Here is a 21,602-nt window from a genome sequence, read left to right on the forward strand (position 1 = left end):
TGATCTGTACCTCCATATTCAGTCCATCTCTTTCAGAAGTAAGAAGGTATAAAAATGTTTTAATTTTTGATTTTCTCATATTTATAAAATAAACTGCAGATATAATAGAGAGTTAAATATCCAGCAGCACTACGTTCACGCTAAGCACTGATGCACTTAGTGAGTAGGCCATATGTCTTCATGTCCCCTCACTAACTTTGCTGTAACTGAACCATTTGAAAATGTCTTTCTTCACACTGTGATATTTGCTAATCTCAACAGCATATCAATGGGCTGTGACCTCAATAGAGCTTATCTGCATTAAAACAAAGAGAACATCTCATGATGTTCAAGCAAAACACTTGTGTGTTTAAGTGCCTGCAGAACTGGGGTCAGGCTTATCAATTAATGAGTTTCCCTGCATCTGTTTTTCAGCCTTTCTTCTCATGCATTATTCCAGGTATATTATCTAGGAGAACAGTTCCTGGAGAAGTGTTAAAAGTGAGTCAATAGCTGCTGGCTGCCAATGCCATATCAATCACACCAAAGCGGGAAGGAGAATAACTTGCAAGTCATTACAGAAAGTGGAGGTTAATTCTCTGGTAATACAATCCTCCAGTATGCAGAACTATAAACTGTAAATACAGTCCTCTTTAAAGCAATAACAGTGGAAACAAAATCCTATGCAATCTCTTATGCCTTTCAGCTTTCAAAGTGCACTAGAGCATAGCTGAACAGAAATAACAACTACCTCCACCATCAGGATAACAGAACGAGCGCCGCTGAGATTAGATATCAAGACAGCACACTTCACAAAAGGATGCAGCAAATAAAAATGTACCACATCATCGGAAATCATCTGCTTATAAAATCACCTACTGAGGCAAAATGTTCTGCTATTTCATTCACAAGCTCAGCAAAAACAACCTGTGTAATACTTAAACTTCTAAATCACACTTTGTTTCTATTATCTGGCAAATATATTCATCCTTTGGCTACTTGATTTCAACTTTGGCACCTTTGAACCTTTCCCTGAAGCCAGAGATACCAATGTAAAAGCCCCTAACTTCTGCAGAGTCCAGAAGGAAGCAAATCCAAACAAACTTTGTAAAATTAAGGCCCTCTAGCTTTCCTCAAACTCTGAATCAGTACAAAAACTACTGTAGATCTGAGGCTAGGGGAAGACTAATACCTTTATGGGTTAGGGAAGTTTCGTTGCTAAATTAGACTTGTTGAAATGAAAAACAAAATTGAAAGATGCAAAATGACACAAAGGAGAAAGCAATTAAAGGCTTAAAACTGTGCAGTTGAAGTCAAACATCAAAACAAGAGATGGATGATTTACCTAGTTCACTGTCCAGTTCCTCCGTGTGTACCCCTTCTTCTCCAAGGGAAGAGCAGTAAATGAGACAGAAAAAATTAAAAGAAAATTTCAGATACCAGCACCAAGCAAGAAATTCCCTCCAGCAAACAGCAGAACAAGCACTAGTTTTCCAGGTTGAGCCCAAGCTTTCCATTTATCACATTCCAGTGACCAGAATATTGATGGATTTCATGTATATAATGAAAGAACTGGTTTTTGCGTTAATAGAATATATGTATCAATTGACTATTTTCATGCCACGCTTTGATGTGGCAAGGTAATACATTTGTGTTCTTCTCGCTGTAGTGAAGCTTCTCCCTCAGATCTGCATGGTCCGACCTTCGTAATCTTTCCTGTAGACACAAGGATCTATCAGAAGGCCAGACCTGAATACCAATGAAGAAATCTGAGAGAAAAACCTTGTATCTAAATAAGAACTAATGCAGCAAGGTTTTCAAGAATGTACGTAAATTTGTGTGCATATGAGGTCCAATTGACTTCACTGTAACTACTGGCATGATTTAAGATAGGCACAAAGCAAAGCACCTCGTTTAACTGGAGTCACAGGCCCACACCAAAGTCCAGATGCACTGGTGAGGCAAAGATGGGAATTCTCCAGTTTTAGAGACACCCAGGACAAAGATCACAATTTTTCAAACACACAAACCCATCAATATTCACCGTTGCTCCATTTATCATTATCTGCTCCATATTCATAAGTTAACAGTGACACAGATGATTAAAGTATCGCTTAGCCTATAAATAATAATAATGCAGTCAGAAAATGAAGGATGATGACAAAACCAGAACAAAGATGGTAAAAACAATCTTGGACCTAGTACAGTAAGGTATAAGCCACGTAAATGAATGACAGAAGCAAACAGAAGATGTAGTGTCACGGCACTGCTTTTGAAAATTTGGATACCTAAAAAACACTTCCACAACCTGCAACAGATTCTACTCAACAGTTGTTTAGGAACATTAACATGAAATACAAACTGTGATTTCCTTTGATAGCCTAAACAACTCAAAACTACCCAGAACTTGCCAGGGACACATGTCCAGACGAAGAAAGAACACAAGACAACTACCACCAAACAAGTCTGAAAAAACATGTCACATTTATAAAAACCACAGACGGGATGGGGTCAAGCCCAAAAACTCACACACACACACACGGAACACAAACAAAATGGAGGCGTCCCACTGACTTCAGTGGAAATATGCCCAACAGCAACCCTTGCCAAAAATGTCCAACTTCCATGATGCAGTACAAATAATTTTCTCTCTTTCTAGTGCTTTGAAATATAATTATTCTTATGTGTGAAGCAAGACTGGAGCAGCCAAGCAAAACAGAGCAGTGCATGGCTGCACCTAGGAAGCAACTGTTTCAATTACTGAATGTTAAAAATATTCATTAATGAGCAACTTAGTGAATGAAATGAAGGGGCACGTGGGAAGATGAAATTAGCTAATTTTAAGGACCTGATAAACAAAAATGCTGCAACTCTTTAAAATTATGAATTAAATACAATAAATTACCCAGCTGCATGTTTCCAATCCCAATTAAATAAATTATCCCAATGCTTGTCTGGTAATTGCTGAGAGGACAAGAGGTTTAGAAGACTTTCCCTTCTGCAAGGGGATGTAAAACTGTTGAGCAGAGTTGCTCAGCCACCCACTGCCGGCTCATCCTGCCAGCTGCTCCTTGTCCTGGCTCAGAGCACAGCACGGGCCATCACCAGGGCTATCGGCGTAGCAGGAATCTTGCTGGCACAGAAAGCCCGAGCAGAAGCTGTGCTTCAGGGAAAACTGCCCTCCAAAAGAAAAAAAGCTTGTGCTGAGACTTTGCAACCTCCTCCTTAAATTGCCAGCAATGCTTAACTGCAAGGAAGAGGGAGCTCTGCCTGCATATGCTCCGATTTAATTTTGTTCCCGTTCTGATTACTCGCTGACATCTCCATTTTTAGGCCCAGAGCAAGGCCTTCATTAATCCAGCTCCCTCCGCTCGCTCCTTGACAGCTGACGCCAGCTGCCGAGGATGTGAAGCAGGCGTCTGAGCTCAGCGTGCCCGTGCTCCATCTGAGCTCTGAGCTCTTGCACATCCTCGCAGGTTGGGTGCATGCCACTGGGCTGCCCACAAGGAGCTGGTCCCCTGCTTCGTCACGGCAGCGAAGGCTGCACAGACAACTTCTCCCATCCTGCAAAATCTCACGTGTGAGAAGAGGAGGAGGTTGGAAACGTGCAGAAATAGTAACAGCAGTTCTGGGGGCCAGGTTTGATCCTGCCGGTAAAAACGTTGAGCTGAGTGGGTCCTTTTCCAAAATAAAATTGTAACTCGTAGTGAGCTGACTCACACCAGTAGGAGGTTAATCGTATCATGAACATTAATTTTACAAGGACAGCACAAACACTGATGAGATAAACCTTCCAATTTTTACTGTCTACCATGATAGCATTGTGTTAGCTGAAACTATTCACTAGAATATCAACGCCTTTTCTGGTCAGTAGACCAAAATTTCCACATAGGTTTTTCCCAAATGTCTGAATTATTTTTATCACGACTCCCTTTTTCTTCCAGTGCCTCCTTAAGGATGCAGGGAGAGAACCTCCTTTAGCAGTCCTGCATTTGGCTGCTCTACATTGGACAGTGGCTTGCATTTCCAACATCTCAAGGAATACAAAATTACCTCAGTGCAAATTACCAGTGGCAAAAATCTACAATTTCAAGCGGAACTTGTTTTCAACAACCACAACACTAAGTGCACTGTCAGAATTTAACAGTAGAAGTGAAGCAATTGAGTTATTTTTGCTCAAACAAGGAAATAAAAACACAACTCTTTCAATTCATGTAAAACAGGCAGTTGAAGCGTAACACAATGGAGCACGCAGAGCCTCAGCCGCTTTCCTCCTACACAGCGATCCAAGGAGTGAGCGCTCGAGAGCTCCGAGGCTCGTTCAGCACCAGTGACTATTTAAATGCCTTTGCAAAAACAGAGAGGCCTCTCACTTTGACCACCTCTCGCTGATTTTTAATAAATGATCTGCCATCTCGACAGCTTACACACACACACAGAGTGATTTTACAACATAATGGATATTATCTCTTTGTACTTATAAACCATCTTATTATCATTTACACATTTCTGAACACAGTACCAAAAAGGGAAAAAGGAAAGGGAGAAAGCCAAAGGATGAAACACATCATTATTTATCTATTTTCAGTCTCTTACCATCATCTTCACATTCTTCTAGAGGCTTTTGCTGTTTGTTCAGGCACCGTGGATCTAGCCAAGATGTTGTTTTTGTATTATGGCTGGAAACCAAAAATGGAAATATGACCTTTGTTAATAAACCAGAGCTGAAGTATCAGTGACAGAAAAGTATATATCCTCCTTATTATTCAACAGACCTGAAGGCATACTATTGCCTCAGAACAAGCAGCATTACAAACTGATGTTCTGCAAACTAGTCTACCAAAATGCACGAATTTTGGCATTGAAATAAAACAAAGGTGAAAAACAAAAAGCTAAAATATAAAAACCAGCATTTCTGACTGGCAGGATGCATGTGAAAGCTGCCAATACTATAATACGAATTTCCAAACTTTAGTCTTTGGTGGTTTGTTTCTCAGTTCCAGGAGCTGTCTCATGAGCCATTTGCTTCTCGATGAAAAGACAGAAGAGAAATTTCCCTTCCACAGGACGCAGTGACCTTTCTCACTGCAAAAGACCTTTAACATTTGTTTAGACTTGGCCCATGCATTAGTCAAAAGCAAAACTTCCAGTGACAACTTTTAATTACACACACAAAAATGTCAAAGCCTTTGATGGAAGTCAAACAGCTTCACTTTCAACTCTTCCTTCTCACAAGTCCCTTGGCAGTACTGTGATGCCAGTCCCAGTGGCAAAGGCTGCATTGCCAAAAAGCTTTAAATACATTTTCTAAAACTTATTTTCTCCCTTCATTTAATTTGCACTTGGAGACAAGCTTGTAATACAATGCCTCTTCTGCAGCCTGATGTCATCTTAGACCAGACCTGCAAAGACAAACCTCTGGTCCCCGAGGTACCATTTCTCTAACTTAGCCTGTAACACTGCTTAAGAGCTTTAAGTTTCGATACCATCGTAATGCTATTTACTTCTCCTTCAAGGTCTCAGAGAGGTTTACAAACTTAACCTTAGCCTCACAACAGGCTAGTGACATAGGAAATGCTGTAAAGAGGGCTGTGACCCCTGAGGAGCTAACAACTGGCCAGCAAACTCTTATTTTACTCCCAGAACATGGGACTGCCCTGCTCCTAGGATGCGAAAACATAAATACAAGGTCCTTGTTTTACACATCCTGCTACTCAGCCCTCCCAAGGCAGGAGAGCAAACTCGTTTAATGCTTCTGTACGCTTCAGAGCAATTAATCGCCAACTGGAAAACTGAATGGCAGAAATTCAGCAAGTCAGGCAAATTAGCAGCAATAAAGCAGAGGGGTTCTGACAACTTATAAATAAGCAAGTCTGTAGCCGAGCTGAGAAAAAGGGCTGTGGGAGGAGAGCAATTGAATATTTACATACTTCCTGAGACTTTGCCTCGCTAACCCGAGGCTCACAACTGCGTGGTTGGGTGAGGCACGGAGCATTTAGCTAACCACCTCTCGGATCCCACGCTCAGGGGACAGACCTGTGGAGTACAGGCAGGGTAACGAGGGGCAGGGATACTTGGCGTAATGCAAATCCCAATTAGTGCACCAGAGAAACGTATCTCAGGGGCCAAATCGCTTCAGCTCCAAACCAGCAGGATCTGTTATCCGACACACAGCTCTGGCCCCCGTGGACCTGTGCTGGTTCTGTGCAAGCAGCTCAGCTGTTCCCGTACTGCTCTCTTCAGCACCCCGACTTGATAAACTCAACGTGCCGCGGATGATGGTACAGGCATCTGAGCCAGCTTGGGTCCACACAGCTCATTAGCTTGCTCTCTTAATTTGATACAAATCAAAGTAAATTGTTTCTAGGCTCAGGCTGTCCTTAGAATTAATAGAACTGCAGCCACTCAGCGCTGCATCCGCACTCACACTTCCCTGCACGAAATCACCCCCTGTGCATCCTCGAAATGGTCAATCTGCACTGCGGGGTGGGAAGCAGTTGGTGTGCTACCAGATTCACATCAGACAGCGAGATGGGGACGCAGGCTCTGCTTTTCCATCACCTACATGATTCTCCTGCAAAACGTCTAACAAATTAGTTGAGGTGCTTCAGTCCTGCACGGCTATCAGGCAATGTGCGTGGGGAATACAGCAGGGATGGATTTTAGTTCTGGGGAAACTGGTGGCAGCAGCAACACCCCTTCCTGAAGCACTGGTAAGGGAGGATGGCAGGACCCACGCGGGGACACAGAAGGGAGCAACCGGCTGCCTCGGCAGCATTTGGCACTCAGCATCTGTCCTCCTCCAGGAGGGAAAATGGCAGGCTGGCTGGGCGATTACTCAGGCTGTGTTATATACATTAAAGCCAGAAAGCACGTCAAAGAATGAGGCACCCTGAGGACAAAATGAGGGGCAGAACACCGCGTTCGGGGTAATGAACGCATTTCAGTTTCATCTGAAATGCAGCAGATGAGGATTTGCATTGTGCCTCCCAGACTTTGGCACGCAGTAGGGCTTGGTGGAGCCTCTCAGGTAACCGAGAGCACCCTGGCCCTTTTTGCAGCAGCTCTCTCCCAGCTGGTGAAGAGCTCAAAATTCCCCCAGCTTCTCCGATATTCTGGCACTCTTCTCTAATGAGTTCCGCTGCCACTGCAGCCTAAAGAAAACCTGCTCTGATGGACCTCTCCTCGGCTCCCTGCAGAAGTCCTCTCTCTCGATGATGGGGCAAGGACTGCTCAGTACAGCCCTAATCCCGTGCAGCTGTCAGAGAATCACAGAATTACAAAATATCCTGGGTTGGAAGGGACCCATAAGGATCATCTCCCAACTGCTTGGAGGGATGGAAGCAGAGGGGTGGTTCTGTATGAACTGGTCACCGCCTTCTGGTGCACGCAGAGGCTCAATTTCCAGTACCGCGTCACACAGATCATCAGAGCCCAAATCAATTCCTCACCCCTTCCTCCACCCGCGCAGCTAAGGGCTCAAGTTTCATAAGCTAATTGAATTTTAATGTCTAGCTAAGCTCTGCGCAAGAAATCTCTTCCACTAACAGGTCCCATTTTATAAGTTACTTCTATCTCAATAAATCTAGACAAGTATAATTAGGGACTATTATTTATGGCATGAAAAAAAAAATCAATATCATCATAAAGCTGCTGACAGCGCAGAGCTTTTAGGCGAAGACTGTAGAGCACCAGGTGCTCCTTGCTTTTCTGAACTCGCTGTGCCTACTTTGCACAGAGCTGAGCCTTCCGCAAACTGCTGCAGCATGTTAACATCTTCGGCCCGTTTGCTCTGACAAGAGGACAACACACAAAGCCCATTCCCTGGCTCCGCACGTGACCGGGGGAATTCTCTGCTGCACTGCACACAGGGGCAGGCTCCAGAAATGAACTCTCAGCCCTTTCAGTCGGGACCTTTCATTCCACCCGTGAAAACAACTGGCTCGTATTTTCCAAGGGTCTGGTGCTTTTGTAGCTGCCCTCATCAAACAAGCAATTGCCCGTGGCTTTGAACTTGGGAGTCATTTGGATGCTAATCCAATCAGGAAATGCAAAAGCCCTTCACAAGCAGTGAAGAACTTTAAGCTTTGCAACATTACCGCGTTCACTAAATATTTAATACACACACAATGCATCCACAGAGGTTTGCTTGTACCCAGTGGGAGGGGAAGAGGGATGGAATTAGAATAACAAAAATGTGCTTTACTCTATAAAATAGACTTCTCCGTTCTCGGTGTAGGCCATCTCCCAGTTTTCCGGCAGAGGACCTAGGTTGTCCTCGGCAGAAGGAGGTAGGTATTGAGGGAGGTTCTGAGATGGTTCCGTGGTGGGAACGTTGGTGTGGCTATCAAGCACGGACGGTGGGGCTGCCTCTCTTACGATATGCGTGTTATGCTCGTCTTGGTCACCAGACTCTGCTGTGGATTAAAGAATTTTTCAGTAAGATTAGTTAGAATTATTTAAATGCATACATTTTCAACTTTTTTTTTTTTCCCATCCTCCTATTTGCTTCTCCAGGTTTATCCTTACAATTTTCCTCTCCTTGCTTTTAATTCCCACGACACAGAAACAGATGAGCTGAGGGCAGAGACTCTGCAGGCTTTTTGCAGTCGGGGATGAGCTTGCTTTGCCCACACACACTCTGCCAGCCGGAGCCTTGCCAGCACAAATCAGAGCTTGTGCTCTGCTACCGAGTTCGCTCTAATAGGCCCTGCTGAGGCACCAAAGTCTTCCAGGCTGTCTGAGGCCAGGGCTCACTGATGTGGATGTGTTCAATGGGCTCTGAGCAGGCTTACAGGTTGACACCCGCAGCGCCAATTGTGGCGCGGGGATTAGGAGAATACAATTTCCTATTTGAAGAATGATCAAAAGGAGGTTTTTTAAGTGTACAAGGTAGCCAGAAGCTCAAAGCCAACAAGATAATGGTGAACTTCTTTTGTGCATTTAAAAAAAAATAATAATTTAAAATGGATGTCAGCATCCACATCCACACGTTGTTCACAAGTGGCTGTTCTGACTGTCTAGAAAAGTTCATTACGTGGCTCTTCACTGGATCCATCCAGCCAAAGTCACTCAGGAGTATTTGGCCCTCCTCCCATTACAGAAATATTTTTCATGCCTATATCCATGCTGTTTTGAGCTATATACATGAAACAGTGCTGCCCATTCCCTCTATCCCTAACCACAGTAAATGCTCCTACAAACCAGGTCTGTTCTCTTAACTCCTTCACAAACAAACTTTGGCAACAACAGAAAAAAAAATCCCAAACTACCCACATTTAGCAAAGTTTTTTTCTGTTCAGCCCTTGAAGGTGTTGAAAAACAGTGGCAATCCTTCCAAATCCCCAGAGACCACCAGTCTGCAGTACAGCCCAGGGGCAACACGCGCTGAGCATGAGCTCGGTGTCACGCTGTCAAGTCCCCAAGCAGTGGGACCAAAAGATCTCACGGCTAAGACCTCTTTTGTGCTCTCCAGACAGGAGACCTGACCTCAACTCAAAGCCCCTAGCCTTGTTTTTTTGGGGGACCATTAGCAGCAGCTCCTGCACTATTTCTACTCCACGTGCTGCCTTGGTGAAAAGACAAGACGCTGAAAATAATAAGCTGGAAGAAGACGGAAGGAAGGAAAAGACCTAGACTGTACCCGTACACTCAGATGCCTGCTTTCTAGCCTTCCTGTTGTTCAGTATCAATATTTTAAGGTATAAGCTGACAAGATGGAAAAAAAAAAGAAAAAAAAAAAAAAGGCATGAATGAATCATCACCAGCTTAAGACTGTGAGTGTAAACATGCCAAAGCCTGGAAAACACAAGTCACTGAGAGGTCTTCTAAGGAAGTGGGAGCATTTTAATACGGCTAGCACACATACACATGAAATAAGCATAAGGAATCATTTTGGTATAGGAGAAATAAGTCTCTTTTCTTGATTCTGTGCTCATTTCATGGAGGCAAGGGGCCAGGGTGTGATAACTTTGTGACGAATGAGCTGCATCTTCCAGTATTTCATCTTGTGAAGAAAAACAAGGAAAATAAATGATGCTACAGTCAGTTCAGGAGCAACATGCTGAGATGGGCTGAAAGGAGGTCAAAAAGCATCTCCCACCAGCTTCCTTCCAAAATCAGATCCTGCGACAGGAGCTGAGGTAGCTGCCATGTCACAACATGCGAGAATAACCATCCGGTGAAAAACTTGTAAAGGAGCTGGTAGGCAGAGACAGAAACTCCAAGCCTGGGAGGGATTAGGGCAGTCAGGAGTGATTTGGGTTGGAAAAATGTAATGGGTAACAGCCAAGTGGAGTACAACCCCAAAATCATTTGAAAGATTGTCCTTGAGAAGAGCAGAACTACATCTCAGCCTAAATCCTTCCCCAGCTCTACAAGACGTCAGAGCCAGGATTCTGGTTAGTAGGAACTGGCATGATAGCTCCTGTGACTAATTCAAACCTGGGAAGGAAAATTATGGAGGTAGGAAGCAACCACAGCCACAATGGGACTGAGATCTGTGGTCAGCAGGACACAGTAGGACACAAGACCTTCAGAAACACCAAGCTTGCACCCATGCTTTGGACCCCACTTCCACAGCAAGCAGCCCTCAGTTTACTCATAGGTAACTCAGAGAAGAGGACCTGTAATTAAATGCAGTGGGCATCTGTAGGTGCAAGGAAGGGGACAGAACAGCAACATATTCTGGAAGCAGCACTGATTAATTTCAAACGCACCCTGCTTGAGCCATTTCATACCGGTTTTAATGGCTGGAGCTCAACTATAGGGCAGCTAGTCCTTAAACTTTCTGACCTTGGCTGGGGTTGTACTGAAAACTAGCTGACAAAGCTACAGACAGAAATGAAGTTCTGGGCTAATTTACAATGTAGACAAGTACACCTCATGTAGTATTCAAGATCACTTCAACTCAGAAAGTTCCTGATTTCCACAGGGATCCCTACATTTCAAGCTGACTGTCCACAAAGTGATGTTCAAAATGATGATATGTTCCTTGACATCAGAAGTCATTACATGCTTCTTTTTAAGAAAAGCCTCTACATTTGCAAGTAGCAGAACGATTAACTCAGAATATAAAGGGATTGACAAGCGTTACTTTTAATTTCTACCAGACATCATTTCATCTTTCTGTACTTAAACTTGTCATTTGGCTCAATTGAAATCTACACTGGAGTAACTGAAAGCAGAATCTGGCTGACTGCGTTCAATGGACAGTTTCTGGAAGAATATGAACATGTCCTTAATGATCAAACTGCACAGTACTAGGTAACAGCTTTTAAAAAAAAATCTCAATTATTGTTCACAGTTAGAGAAGTCTACTCAGAGACCTAGCAGCTTCCTATGCTTGAGGACTTCAAAATGCAATGCCTCCCAGGAAGGAAAACAAACAAACAAACCAAACATGAATTTCCTTCATACTTCTCAAATTCTACCCATCACTACCAAGAGCTATCCGGCAACAAGAAGAAAACAACCAAAAGGTAACTAGTGGATGGGAGGTTTTTCCCACTTTTTCTCATCCAGCCCAGTCCCACAAGGCCATTTCAGAAATATTTCAGAGCATCCACACCTGGACACCTGTCATACAGGTAACACTGGCCAGTTCCTTCCAAAACTGACAGCTTTGCAGGAAACCCATTACAAACAAACATACAAACAAAAAAAATAAGATAAATTAAAACAAAATAAACCCAAACAAAATAAAATAAAAACACATAGCCCCCTCTCCCCCCTCCATAAACCTTCCCCGTGTATCCTAACTGATGGACTGTGGTATTTTTGTTTTACCTGTGAAGCTACTGCTCATTTCAGGTACATCATCCTCTTCCTCATTCTCTGGGTGCACTATGCCAGCATTTTGCATATCATTGTAAGACTTGGTTCGCTTTGGAGTCGACTGCTTGGAGCCAGACTGCAGGTTTTGCAGAGCATCGGTGGAAGTCACTTTCCCACTGAGGGGCTGGCTGGGAGGCTTGGGCGTTCCATAATAGTTACCTAGGCAATAGAAACACATTTGCATCTTCAAAAGGGAACGGTTTAAAGCAGCAAGATTTCTGTTTTATTTTATTTTCAATTCCATCAAAATCTCTGTCCCACCCCAGTAGTAAATAAGCAAACAGACAAACTGACACACGCCGTTCCCATTTTTTTCCAGGCATATTTCATTTCCAGATCTCTGGAGTGGACACGGAAATATTTCTTGCCTTTTAAGTTATTCTTGTTGAATCTAAAAGGAGAAGCAATGGTTGCATTGTTTAGGTGCACTGAGCGTACAAGGGCTAAAACAAAAGGCAGCCGTGGTGAATACCAAACTTCATCTCATTACATCTGAATTTCAATTAGTAGCCTTTTTCCATGTGTGCACCCACACAAAGCTGTGGCAGATCTGGAGTGAGCCCTGCAGAAAATAAAAAATTCATGACTGCTATCACCCAGCGAAGTGATGAAAGGCTCGATGGCCTGCTTTAATACACAGGTTCTTTTAGGGTGGATGTTGCATTTAAAAACAAAACCCAGCCTCTCTCGAAAGGAAAACTTTGTCAAAGGAGAGGAAAGGAAAGGCACCGCATGGCACTGCTTTCTTCAAAGGGGAAACTCGGCGGTTGGGTCAACTTGGGTAGAAATGGAGACCTTAAAAACTTGGGTAGAAGTGAAGACCTTAAAGCAAAATTGGGAGGGACAGAGACACACCGCAGTTGTGCCAACACAGGGCTGCTGGCAGCTGTCACCAGAGGTGGCGTGAGCAGCTCAGAGCACTCGGGTCACTGGGAGATACAGGAGTCCTGGCCCTCCTGCAAGGCTCTTCTTCCTCCTCGGATGGAGGCTTTTTGCATAGAGATCTGGGACACATACAATTTCCAAAATCTTCCCGTTCATTAATTATAATTATGTTTTATTTGCCACCTTTGGATTCCAAAGGTGGACTTAAATATCCTCCCTATGCTCTCTGGCATGCCACAACATTAAAACATGCCTTCCCATTTAGCTTTGTATAAACCCACGCTGCTATTGCAGCAGCACAAGATTCTTCTTTAAAATACACAGGTACATTTATTTACATTCCTCATCTATCTCCATAGGTTATGCATAACATGACAGCATTATTTTTCAATTTTTCAGCACGTAATTACATAATATATTAAATATCCATTCCCCAGAAAATGCACCCGTCCCTTTATTACTCCTATTACACTAGATGGAAACCACATGCCAAAGGCACATTATTCAAGGGCACTTTAAAACCCCACCTGTGCTAAAAAAAGACTATTTCATTTACTCTTTATATCCACATGTGCATTTTTGTTGCAGAAGCCAGCCTCAGCGTTCGTACTCTACTCCTGCTCAGCCCACTGAGCTGCCTTTCCTGTTTGAGCCTCCAAGTCCCTTACAGCCCCAATGCTGTGGGAGTTGCCTGCTTTGGGGTAAGGCCCTGGGGATCGTGCACATCCCAGCACTCGCAGATCTCAAAGTGCAGCTCTGGAAAGTCTCCAGATCCACCTGGAGAAAGGGAGACTGGGAAGCACCCAGCTCAGGCTGGCAGAGCCCAGCTGGGGAAGGCCACGTTGGGCACACGTTGCTGCCTTCCCCAGTTGTTGCCTTCCACGGGGAGAAAAAGTCTTACAGAGCCGAGGCTGGAGGAGTCGGGGAGCTCCTCGCTCCGTGTTTTCACAGCCCGAGCACCGGGACAGCACCACGTGCATGTTTGTCTTAACAAGGCATGTTCCAGCCTGTGTACAACGGCGTGGGTTCAGCTCCACAGGAGCAGCGACGCTCCGCAACGCTTTCATCTTCCCTTCGTCATTTCAGAATCTTAAATGCACCTCGTTGCATAATTTATAGGGAGGAGGAAATTACTTCTTCTGGAAAGTCTCTAATGGGGATGGAGGCTACTAAAGCAGGTTGCAGTCTGTGCTAGAGAAATGATTCTTATGCTCTACATACTGCAAAATTATTTTATGCAAAAAAAAAAAAAAAGAAAAAGAAAAAAGAAAAAAGGAACAGGAGAGAAAGAAAGCAAAAGGAAAAATACAAAGGTAGGTGGGAAGGAAAAAGAATCTACCCTGCTCCACTCCTATCCTCTTCAGCATTTCTCCAGACAAATGCTGATGCTTTTTTGTTTGCTTCTGCTTTTTCAAAAAGTAGGTGTGTTTTGTAAGGATGTTAACTGCTAAGCCCACAGATCTACATGTGCACAAGAAAGATGAGAACGGCTTTTATTTATGGCACTGAACATCTGTATTTTGGGCAAAATTTACTTCAGGTCTGTTGTAAACGATTACATCCTTTTGCGATGGATGCAACAAAGTGACTTAAGAGGGTACGTGGATGTTGTTAGCGTGGATTTTTATTTCTCCTGGACAAAAACACAGCACAGATGTTACCACTGCTCCTCCAACTACAGACCAATAGCTTTGAGCTTGCTCATTTTCAGTTCCTCTAGTAACAGGCAATGCTGGGCTTCCTACCAGTCCATGGAGAGCTGATCCTCAGGAGAAAAAACTGGCTTCTTCAAAGTATTTCAGATTTGCTTATTCCAAAACCACCAGTCACTTTTCAAACCCGCCATGGCTGTTGGTACCACTGTTAGTGAATTATTATTGTATGCAAAGGCTGCGTGCTGTATTAGGGGAACCCTACAAATATATATGAAGGCATACAGAGAGTAAATATGAATTGGAAACTGAGCAAGGCTGTGCACGCGTGGGTTTTGTTTTGCAGAGTACGGGAAAGGCAGCCACCGGGGCTGAACTTTGCTTTTACCTCCACGGGAGGCAGATTCAGCCTGAGTCAATAGTGAAAAAAATCACAGCTCTTCCCTCAGATTCCCACGAGGAGATACAGGTTTGGCACACCACACAGCCCACGATGACGAGGTGCAAAAGAAAGCTCCAACGCAGCTTCCAGGTGACAGAGAGTGAGAGGATGGGAATATTCCCTGTGCCTTGTGTCTGCTGGGTGCAGTCAGACCTACTTCTCTTTGCTAAGCAGCTCATTTGCAAGGCGCAGCACGCGGGCCTGGGCTCGGGGGCAGACACACCAGTAGGAGGGACTGGCACTTAAAATCATCATCAAAACGCGTGTTTAATCCTACAAATTATAAAGAGAAAATATTTACCCTGTGACTCAGAAATCCAAACGTGCACCATTAACAAACTGACAGCAAACAGCCCAGGAAGAGTTTTTAAGCACTCAGACTTGACATCATTTGCTCGAATTAAATCTGCCAATGTTTACGAAAAAACATATATTTAAAAATATGCTTTAACAGTGCTTTGTGAGCCACTTGTAAGCCTACAGAAGGGGCTAACTTCATAGCCAGTGTAATTTGTACTGAATATCCAATCAGCTCTAATTATTAACAGCATGTTACATGTGCATACACAAGCATCTGTCAGCCCAGAGCATCCCAAAACATTCCCAAAACTCCACGCAGTAGTTGCGGCAGGACTGCCCGGGTGCTGGGCTCCCCCGTGGTGCCCCTAACGGAACGCCTCAAGGCTGGAAAAGAGCAGCTCAGCTCCTGGGCAAAGAGGAATGGGAAAAGCTCCCTTCCCATGGAAATGCCAGTTCTGAAGCACCTGGGATGCCAGGAACTTTCCCAGGTCTGATTCCTATGGGAATGGGGCTCCTAAACCTTACTTTCCTCATGCACATTTGGATCCTGCCTGCAGTCACTGAAATAATAGCTAGTAACACATTCCCTCAGCAGATGCACATACTATTAACTGAATTCCTCGTCAGCACCTTTCACTAACCCTTATTTTATTCGGTCCTTTGGTGCGTGAAACAGATTTAACCACAGCTGAAGTCTGATGGCAGCTTTTGCAGCCAAAACCGTGACTTAATCCAGGTACTCCAAAGCACCACTCGGGAGAGCACACAAAACTACCAATAATAATGAGGAAAATACAATAGCTATTTGGAAGGAGCTGATTTCTTTTCATCTCCTTATCTCTAAGTGTCGGCAGCTTACACGTTTTAGCATCACGCACAGTAATTAGGCTTCGGTAACAGCTAATCACAACAAGACGACGAGTTCTCATCATCAGAACACTTCTTGCTCCGCCAGTTCAAGCAGTGTTCATAATCAATGAAAGCGATCTGCAGCAGCTCCTATCCTGTCCTGCAGCTTATAAATTAAAGTAATGCTGTCGGCCCAGAGACACCGTGGGTTTTGTTTGTTTGTTTTAAGTTTTGGAAACCTGGTGGCAATGAAAAATTTATCTTATATTTCGAAATAAAATAAAGCAAACGTTTTTATGAACTGCTTCCCTGAAGGGCAATAAACACGATCTTAAGTTGTTTACTTGACTTGGAATTTGAAATGTAATTCATAAAGACTGCTAATTGGTGCCTTTTTAAGTTAAAATAACCGAATCCAATTCCTAAGAACTGATGCCTATTACCATTCAATTCACATACAGTTAGCAGGACTCCTTCCATCCAAAACACTGCTTTTGGAATGGGGTGAAATGTACAAGAAGACAGATGCAGATCTAAAAGAGCCTAAAACTGAATGGATAGAAAATCAGGTGTTTCACCTTGCAGAGAGGCAAGATGAGACCACAGAGGCAGCTGGGGTGAGGACAAGGCAGCAGAGCCAACGCAGAGATGTGCCAGAAGGCAGCAGAGCTGTGCGCAAGGTCAAGCACGAGGCCAAGCATTAGTCCTAATGGTACAACACCAATCGAGGAACATGGTCCCAGACCTTACATTTCAGGTACTTTAGTCTGTAAGTGTTGGTTTTGCTGCAACTTTTCTCTTTTTTGGGGAGAGGGGAATTTGTTTTGATTCTCTGTTGCAAAGAGATTTAGGACTGGAAGCACGTTTGTCTCAGGAAAGCACAGAATGGAGTTCTTGCGGTCCTGAATTTACTGACACCTGCTGCGAGGCATAATTTTGTAATTATAAAACAAACAAACAAACAAACAAAAATTAAAACACTTGAAAGCCTCTGTGTAGTATAGAGGACCCTGCGTCCACAAGAAGTGCATCTGATCTTCAAAGGAGTTACCAAGGACTCCATTAACAGCTCATGTTTTAAGAAGCAGTTTGCAGCAAACTGCCTTCATGCAAACGCCTATTTGGGGAAAGAGACTTGGAGATAAGCAATAAAATTAAACAAGGCCTTGACATGAAGACTTTAAATGTAATTATTAATGTAATTGTTTTCTTTTCTGAGATGCAGCTCCTCTTCTCCGCGCTCTACAAGAACCAAAGCAATTGACCCTTCATTTTAGCAGAAGAGCCTCTGCTCATCTAATCCAGCAAGAGTGCTTGTGTCTGATTAGCACAGGATGAATTGGTTCCTGGGAGCAGGGCTCCTGCTACAGTGTTTTGTCTGTTCTCCTTCCAGATCATATTCTGCTACAGATTTCCACATTTAGATGACAGATCTGGCTGCTGTCTGCGGGATTCACCTAGCTGCAACTGCACATTGATTAGCAATTGCCTCGAGGAAATTCAGAGTATCCAGGCAACCAGGAGGAGGCCTTGGATACAGCATCTGGATTGGAAGCAAAACACAGACAGCGGAAGATCTCGGAGAAATTAGCCTACAATATATGCAAATCCAATTTGCTCCAACTAGCAGATTCTCTGCCAATTTTTGCAGTTATTAATGGTGAGGTTAACTGAAAGATCAGTCTGGATTTCTTGTTAAGTTAGTAAAAATATTACAATGGGCACATTTCAATTTCTTTTCGATATCTAACGCATACTACAGCGAGTGCCTTACAGGCAATGACAGCACGGCAGAAAGTCACCTACAGATCAGATTGGTCTCATTTATTTTAATTTTCCCTGTGTATAGATATCCCAAGGCATTGCCACATGTTACTGCTAGCACTCACATGAAGCTCTAGCCAAGTGCATTTAATGCATGGAAAATTTCTAACAAGCCAAAACAAAGCAAGGACACTTCCAGTAACACATAAACTGGAAGATACTGGTGGTATTGGGCGTGAGATGGATGTGGAAGCTCAGGGTGCTTCCTGAGTTCAGCTATACCAGAGTTTCTGCTGTATACACATGCAAATAGATTTAAAATATTCATAGGGAACAAAAGTGTGTGCTTGTGCACGGTACGTCCAGAGAACACAGAAGTGGCTGGCACACACCCTGCCTAGCACAAGGAGGTAGGAATCAAGAAAATGCCACGCTGAGCCATTGCAACATGCAACTCTTCTTGCAAGTGCTTGTATGTTTATGTGCATCCCCCCTGCAGAGGATGTGTCCTGTTAGCACCTCTTCCCATTGCAAGTGCACAGAGAGAAGCCACACAGAATTTCCATAGGAAATTCAAAACCACTCTAAAGCCCTACCAGAGATGTGAATATTTGCTTTTCGAGAGAAAGAGTTCCTCAGCCACAACTTCAGCTGTTTGTAGACTGAAGCATTGTTATCCGATGACACTTCAGTATAGCTGCACTCATGTTTAATGCTGATAATCACGCCCAGACAAAAATGTAGACTTTTGATTCTCACTAGCAGTTTAAAAAAGGAGAAGAAAGCAAGGCGCAAAGCCAAAGGTAAGAAAGGCATCTTTCTGCACAGATGCTTGCTCGTAAGTGGGTATTGGACATGATACATGGTAACGGTGCTGAAGGAGCCATTATGATTTATTGAGTCAATCTGTGGGATGGAGACATTAATAAGCAGATCTTATCTCGTTAAGCGGAACATGTTGTTCCGCTGCATGGGCATCCCCAGCATCTGCCAGCCCTCCTCGCCCAATCTTGTCATGTTCTGCACGCCGTGGACACAGCGCTCGTTTCAAGGTTGTACCGAGTTGGCAAGACCCACGGGCTGCAGAGGCAGCAGAAAAACAGCAAAGAAAGCCCAGACATTTTGGGAAGGCAGCTTGGGGAGCAGCGCTGCTGTGGGGAAACCCAAGGAGAGCTCACCCATCAGATCTATCAGGCTAAAGGCATCTTGATTTGAAGCATGTTGCCAAGTACACCTCTCTGCTTCTGCTGAAACTCTAACTGCTCTGTTAAGGTAATTTATTACGCTCATTAAGTACCACAATCGGAGACCCTGTCTACAGTAGCTAGTTTTATACACTTTAAAAACGTTCGCAAGTCACCCCATTACATCTTAGTCATGAGGCTAATGCAGATTACTTATTACTTCTCTTGGCAATCACATAACGCTTGTCCTGAGAATGAAAGATGATGCCTTGACAATAATACTCCATAATGTAATAACCCTTCACATGTTACAAAGTGCAGCACTTTTTCTTTTGAGGATCGCTAAGTGCTGGGCAGGCATTCATTAATCCAGCCTTGCCAGACCCCAGCGACACGGCCATCCCCATTCAAAATTCGGCCACCACGCCAATGTCCCGTGTGTCCCTGCCCAGTGCCCACCTCCCCTGCGGCACCCAGCTCCAAAATCCCATTGCTCCCACCGCCTCCCTTTTGTCCATAACACGAGATAACTGCAGGCACAGGACGGCTGCTGAAATATTAATGAGGAGAGAAGTAAGTGTTGTTTTAATATTCTTCAGGCTGGTAACCTGAAGTACAGAGCTGTCACCTGATTTGGCCACTTGGCAGGCTGGGGAAGAAATGGGAATAAAACCTAGGAGCTGTGTCTCCGCTCAAAGCAGCATTCCCTTGGGGTCCCTGGGAGAGCCCACAATTCAAATGCAGAAGTAATTGCCAAATAATTAGTAGCCTACACAATTACTGCCGTGCATCCATCAGTATTTTACGCCCTGAAGGATCAGTCAATAAATGCCCGAGATTACAATTATCTTGGTTTCCTATCCACCAGAAGGCCCAGGTAATGTGCAGTCTGAAAAGATTTTTTCTTCGTAATGGATATTGTCAAGGGGAGTTACCAGCTGGCTCGAGCACATCACGTGCAGCCTCACCAGCACTCAGGGGGTGCAGAAGTGACCAGTGCTGGCACATCACAGCTTTGGGCACATCTTCCAGGATTTCTGCTCCATGCAATCAAAACGGGGCTTTCGTAAAGGAAAAAATCAGACGTTTCTAGCGGCATCTTAAAACTAGATCTGAAAACCTCAGGAACTAAGGCTTTCAAATTCACCCCCCACACACACCTAATTATGATTTTAGGAGCATTTTGGGTGCAGAACACACCACGGTGGTGGTCAGAGAGGAGGCTGCCGTGCCTGCTCTGCATTTACAGGGACGTGAATCAAAAACTGCCCTGAGGAACACATTTGCAGTGCAGCAGAAGAAATACTACTGATATTATGCAGCCCAGTGGGCAGGCAACACCTTTTTTGTCCTCTTCAGCTTGCAGTTCCTCTTTGCAATTAGAGCACTTTCAAAACCTGATACACTCTCCAACTATTTTGTGGTTTCCAGCTGTTCTCTTCTGCTTGCTCTTTATTCCTTCCAAATCAATAGCATCCCTATCAGCATCAAAGTCCTGCATTTTACCCCTCCTCTGAAAGCTCCCTGTTTTCTATTCTTTCTCCCCAGAAGTTCTCTTCAGTAGCTATTAAATGCTTTTGTTATATCTCCTGCAAGGTTCTTCCCAATGATAGTGCTGGTTTCTGAGTGGCTTTATGCCTTCAAAAGGCAAATGAATGTCATCTGGTAATGTCAAAATGTAGCCTTGATTGTTTAGGTCACACTTTCTCTCCAGCTGCTGAAATGATGCAGAGAAATAAAGAGCACGACTACATCCAGCTCCCACCCATCATCACATGAACACACAGAAACCCCAGCCCCTGCTCCCAGCACCACAAATAGCAGGAGCTCCTCGAGAGGAGGATCTTCTTCCTCACCTGGAGCACCGGGTCTGGATTTCATCAACCTTATTCTTAAAAACTGCCCGCTGTATTTTAAGGCAATTGTGTCTTTCCCTCTCCTTTCCCTCAGCTGTGAAATGCTTCTACCCTTCTGTGCCTTCTTACAAGCCCGTTAGTTCATCCAGCCCCACCAAACCTGGTTTAGGTCATGAGGCAGAATTTGCCTGTTCAACATCTCTGCTCTCCATTTCGTGGCTTAGCCCTTGCTTCATCTCTAAATCACCAAATTGTACTGTAACTGAAAGCAACACTATCCCTGCAGTTGCTGGAGTTGGGCTCAGTACTATAAGTAGCATTACTAATATTAAAAGCCATGCATTAAAGGTATTATTTTATTGTTCTCTGGAGAGAAACAGGAGAGTATTTCCTTTTGCTGAGTTCTATCCCTCTGGTTTAGAATAAACTGTCACCGGGAGAGCCAAAAATACAATCAACTTCACCATGGTGGTGCATTAAAAAAAAAAAAAAAAAAAAAAAAAAAAGCAAGCAAAATGCAGCATAAAACAAATGAAAATTAAAATAATCTAGGACTATAAAGCTAGGCTCTGAAGAAAACCCGGACATCAGAATTCTAACCTTGTGGTCTACATTTTTGGGGATTTTTTTTTTTTTATTAAAGCAAAATTGCTGGTGGTTGCAGCTTGAGTCCTAACCACACCGTATTCTAAGATCTAATCAAGATCAAAACTGTCTTGATCAATACTCTCGTAAAATAAGATTTCCAAAAAAATAAAAGGACAACAAAGCCATTAAAGAAATCTCGGAAGACAATAAAATCATTTCTTGAAGCTGTAAATGAAAAATGAACTTTATTTATTTCACATTACTATCA

The 21,602-nt window shown here is 43.7% G+C and overlaps 1 protein-coding gene across 1 annotated transcript in view; it reads right to left on the reverse strand.

The window, feature by feature from the left end:
- Positions 1 to 21,602, reverse strand: part of MAGI1 (membrane associated guanylate kinase, WW and PDZ domain containing 1) — a 274,553-nt gene that overhangs the window by 63,596 nt on the left and 189,355 nt on the right. Inside the window, 4 exon segments of the mRNA XM_084292717.1 lie at positions 1,325 to 1,360; positions 4,576 to 4,658; positions 8,186 to 8,396; positions 11,767 to 11,973. Of these exon segments, the coding sequence (XP_084148843.1) occupies positions 1,325 to 1,360; positions 4,576 to 4,658; positions 8,186 to 8,396; positions 11,767 to 11,973 (537 nt within the window).

The sequence above is a fragment of the Netta rufina genome (genome assembly GCF_964035555.1).
Source record: "Netta rufina genome assembly, chromosome: 10".
Classification (NCBI taxonomy): Eukaryota; Metazoa; Chordata; class Aves; order Anseriformes; family Anatidae; genus Netta; species Netta rufina.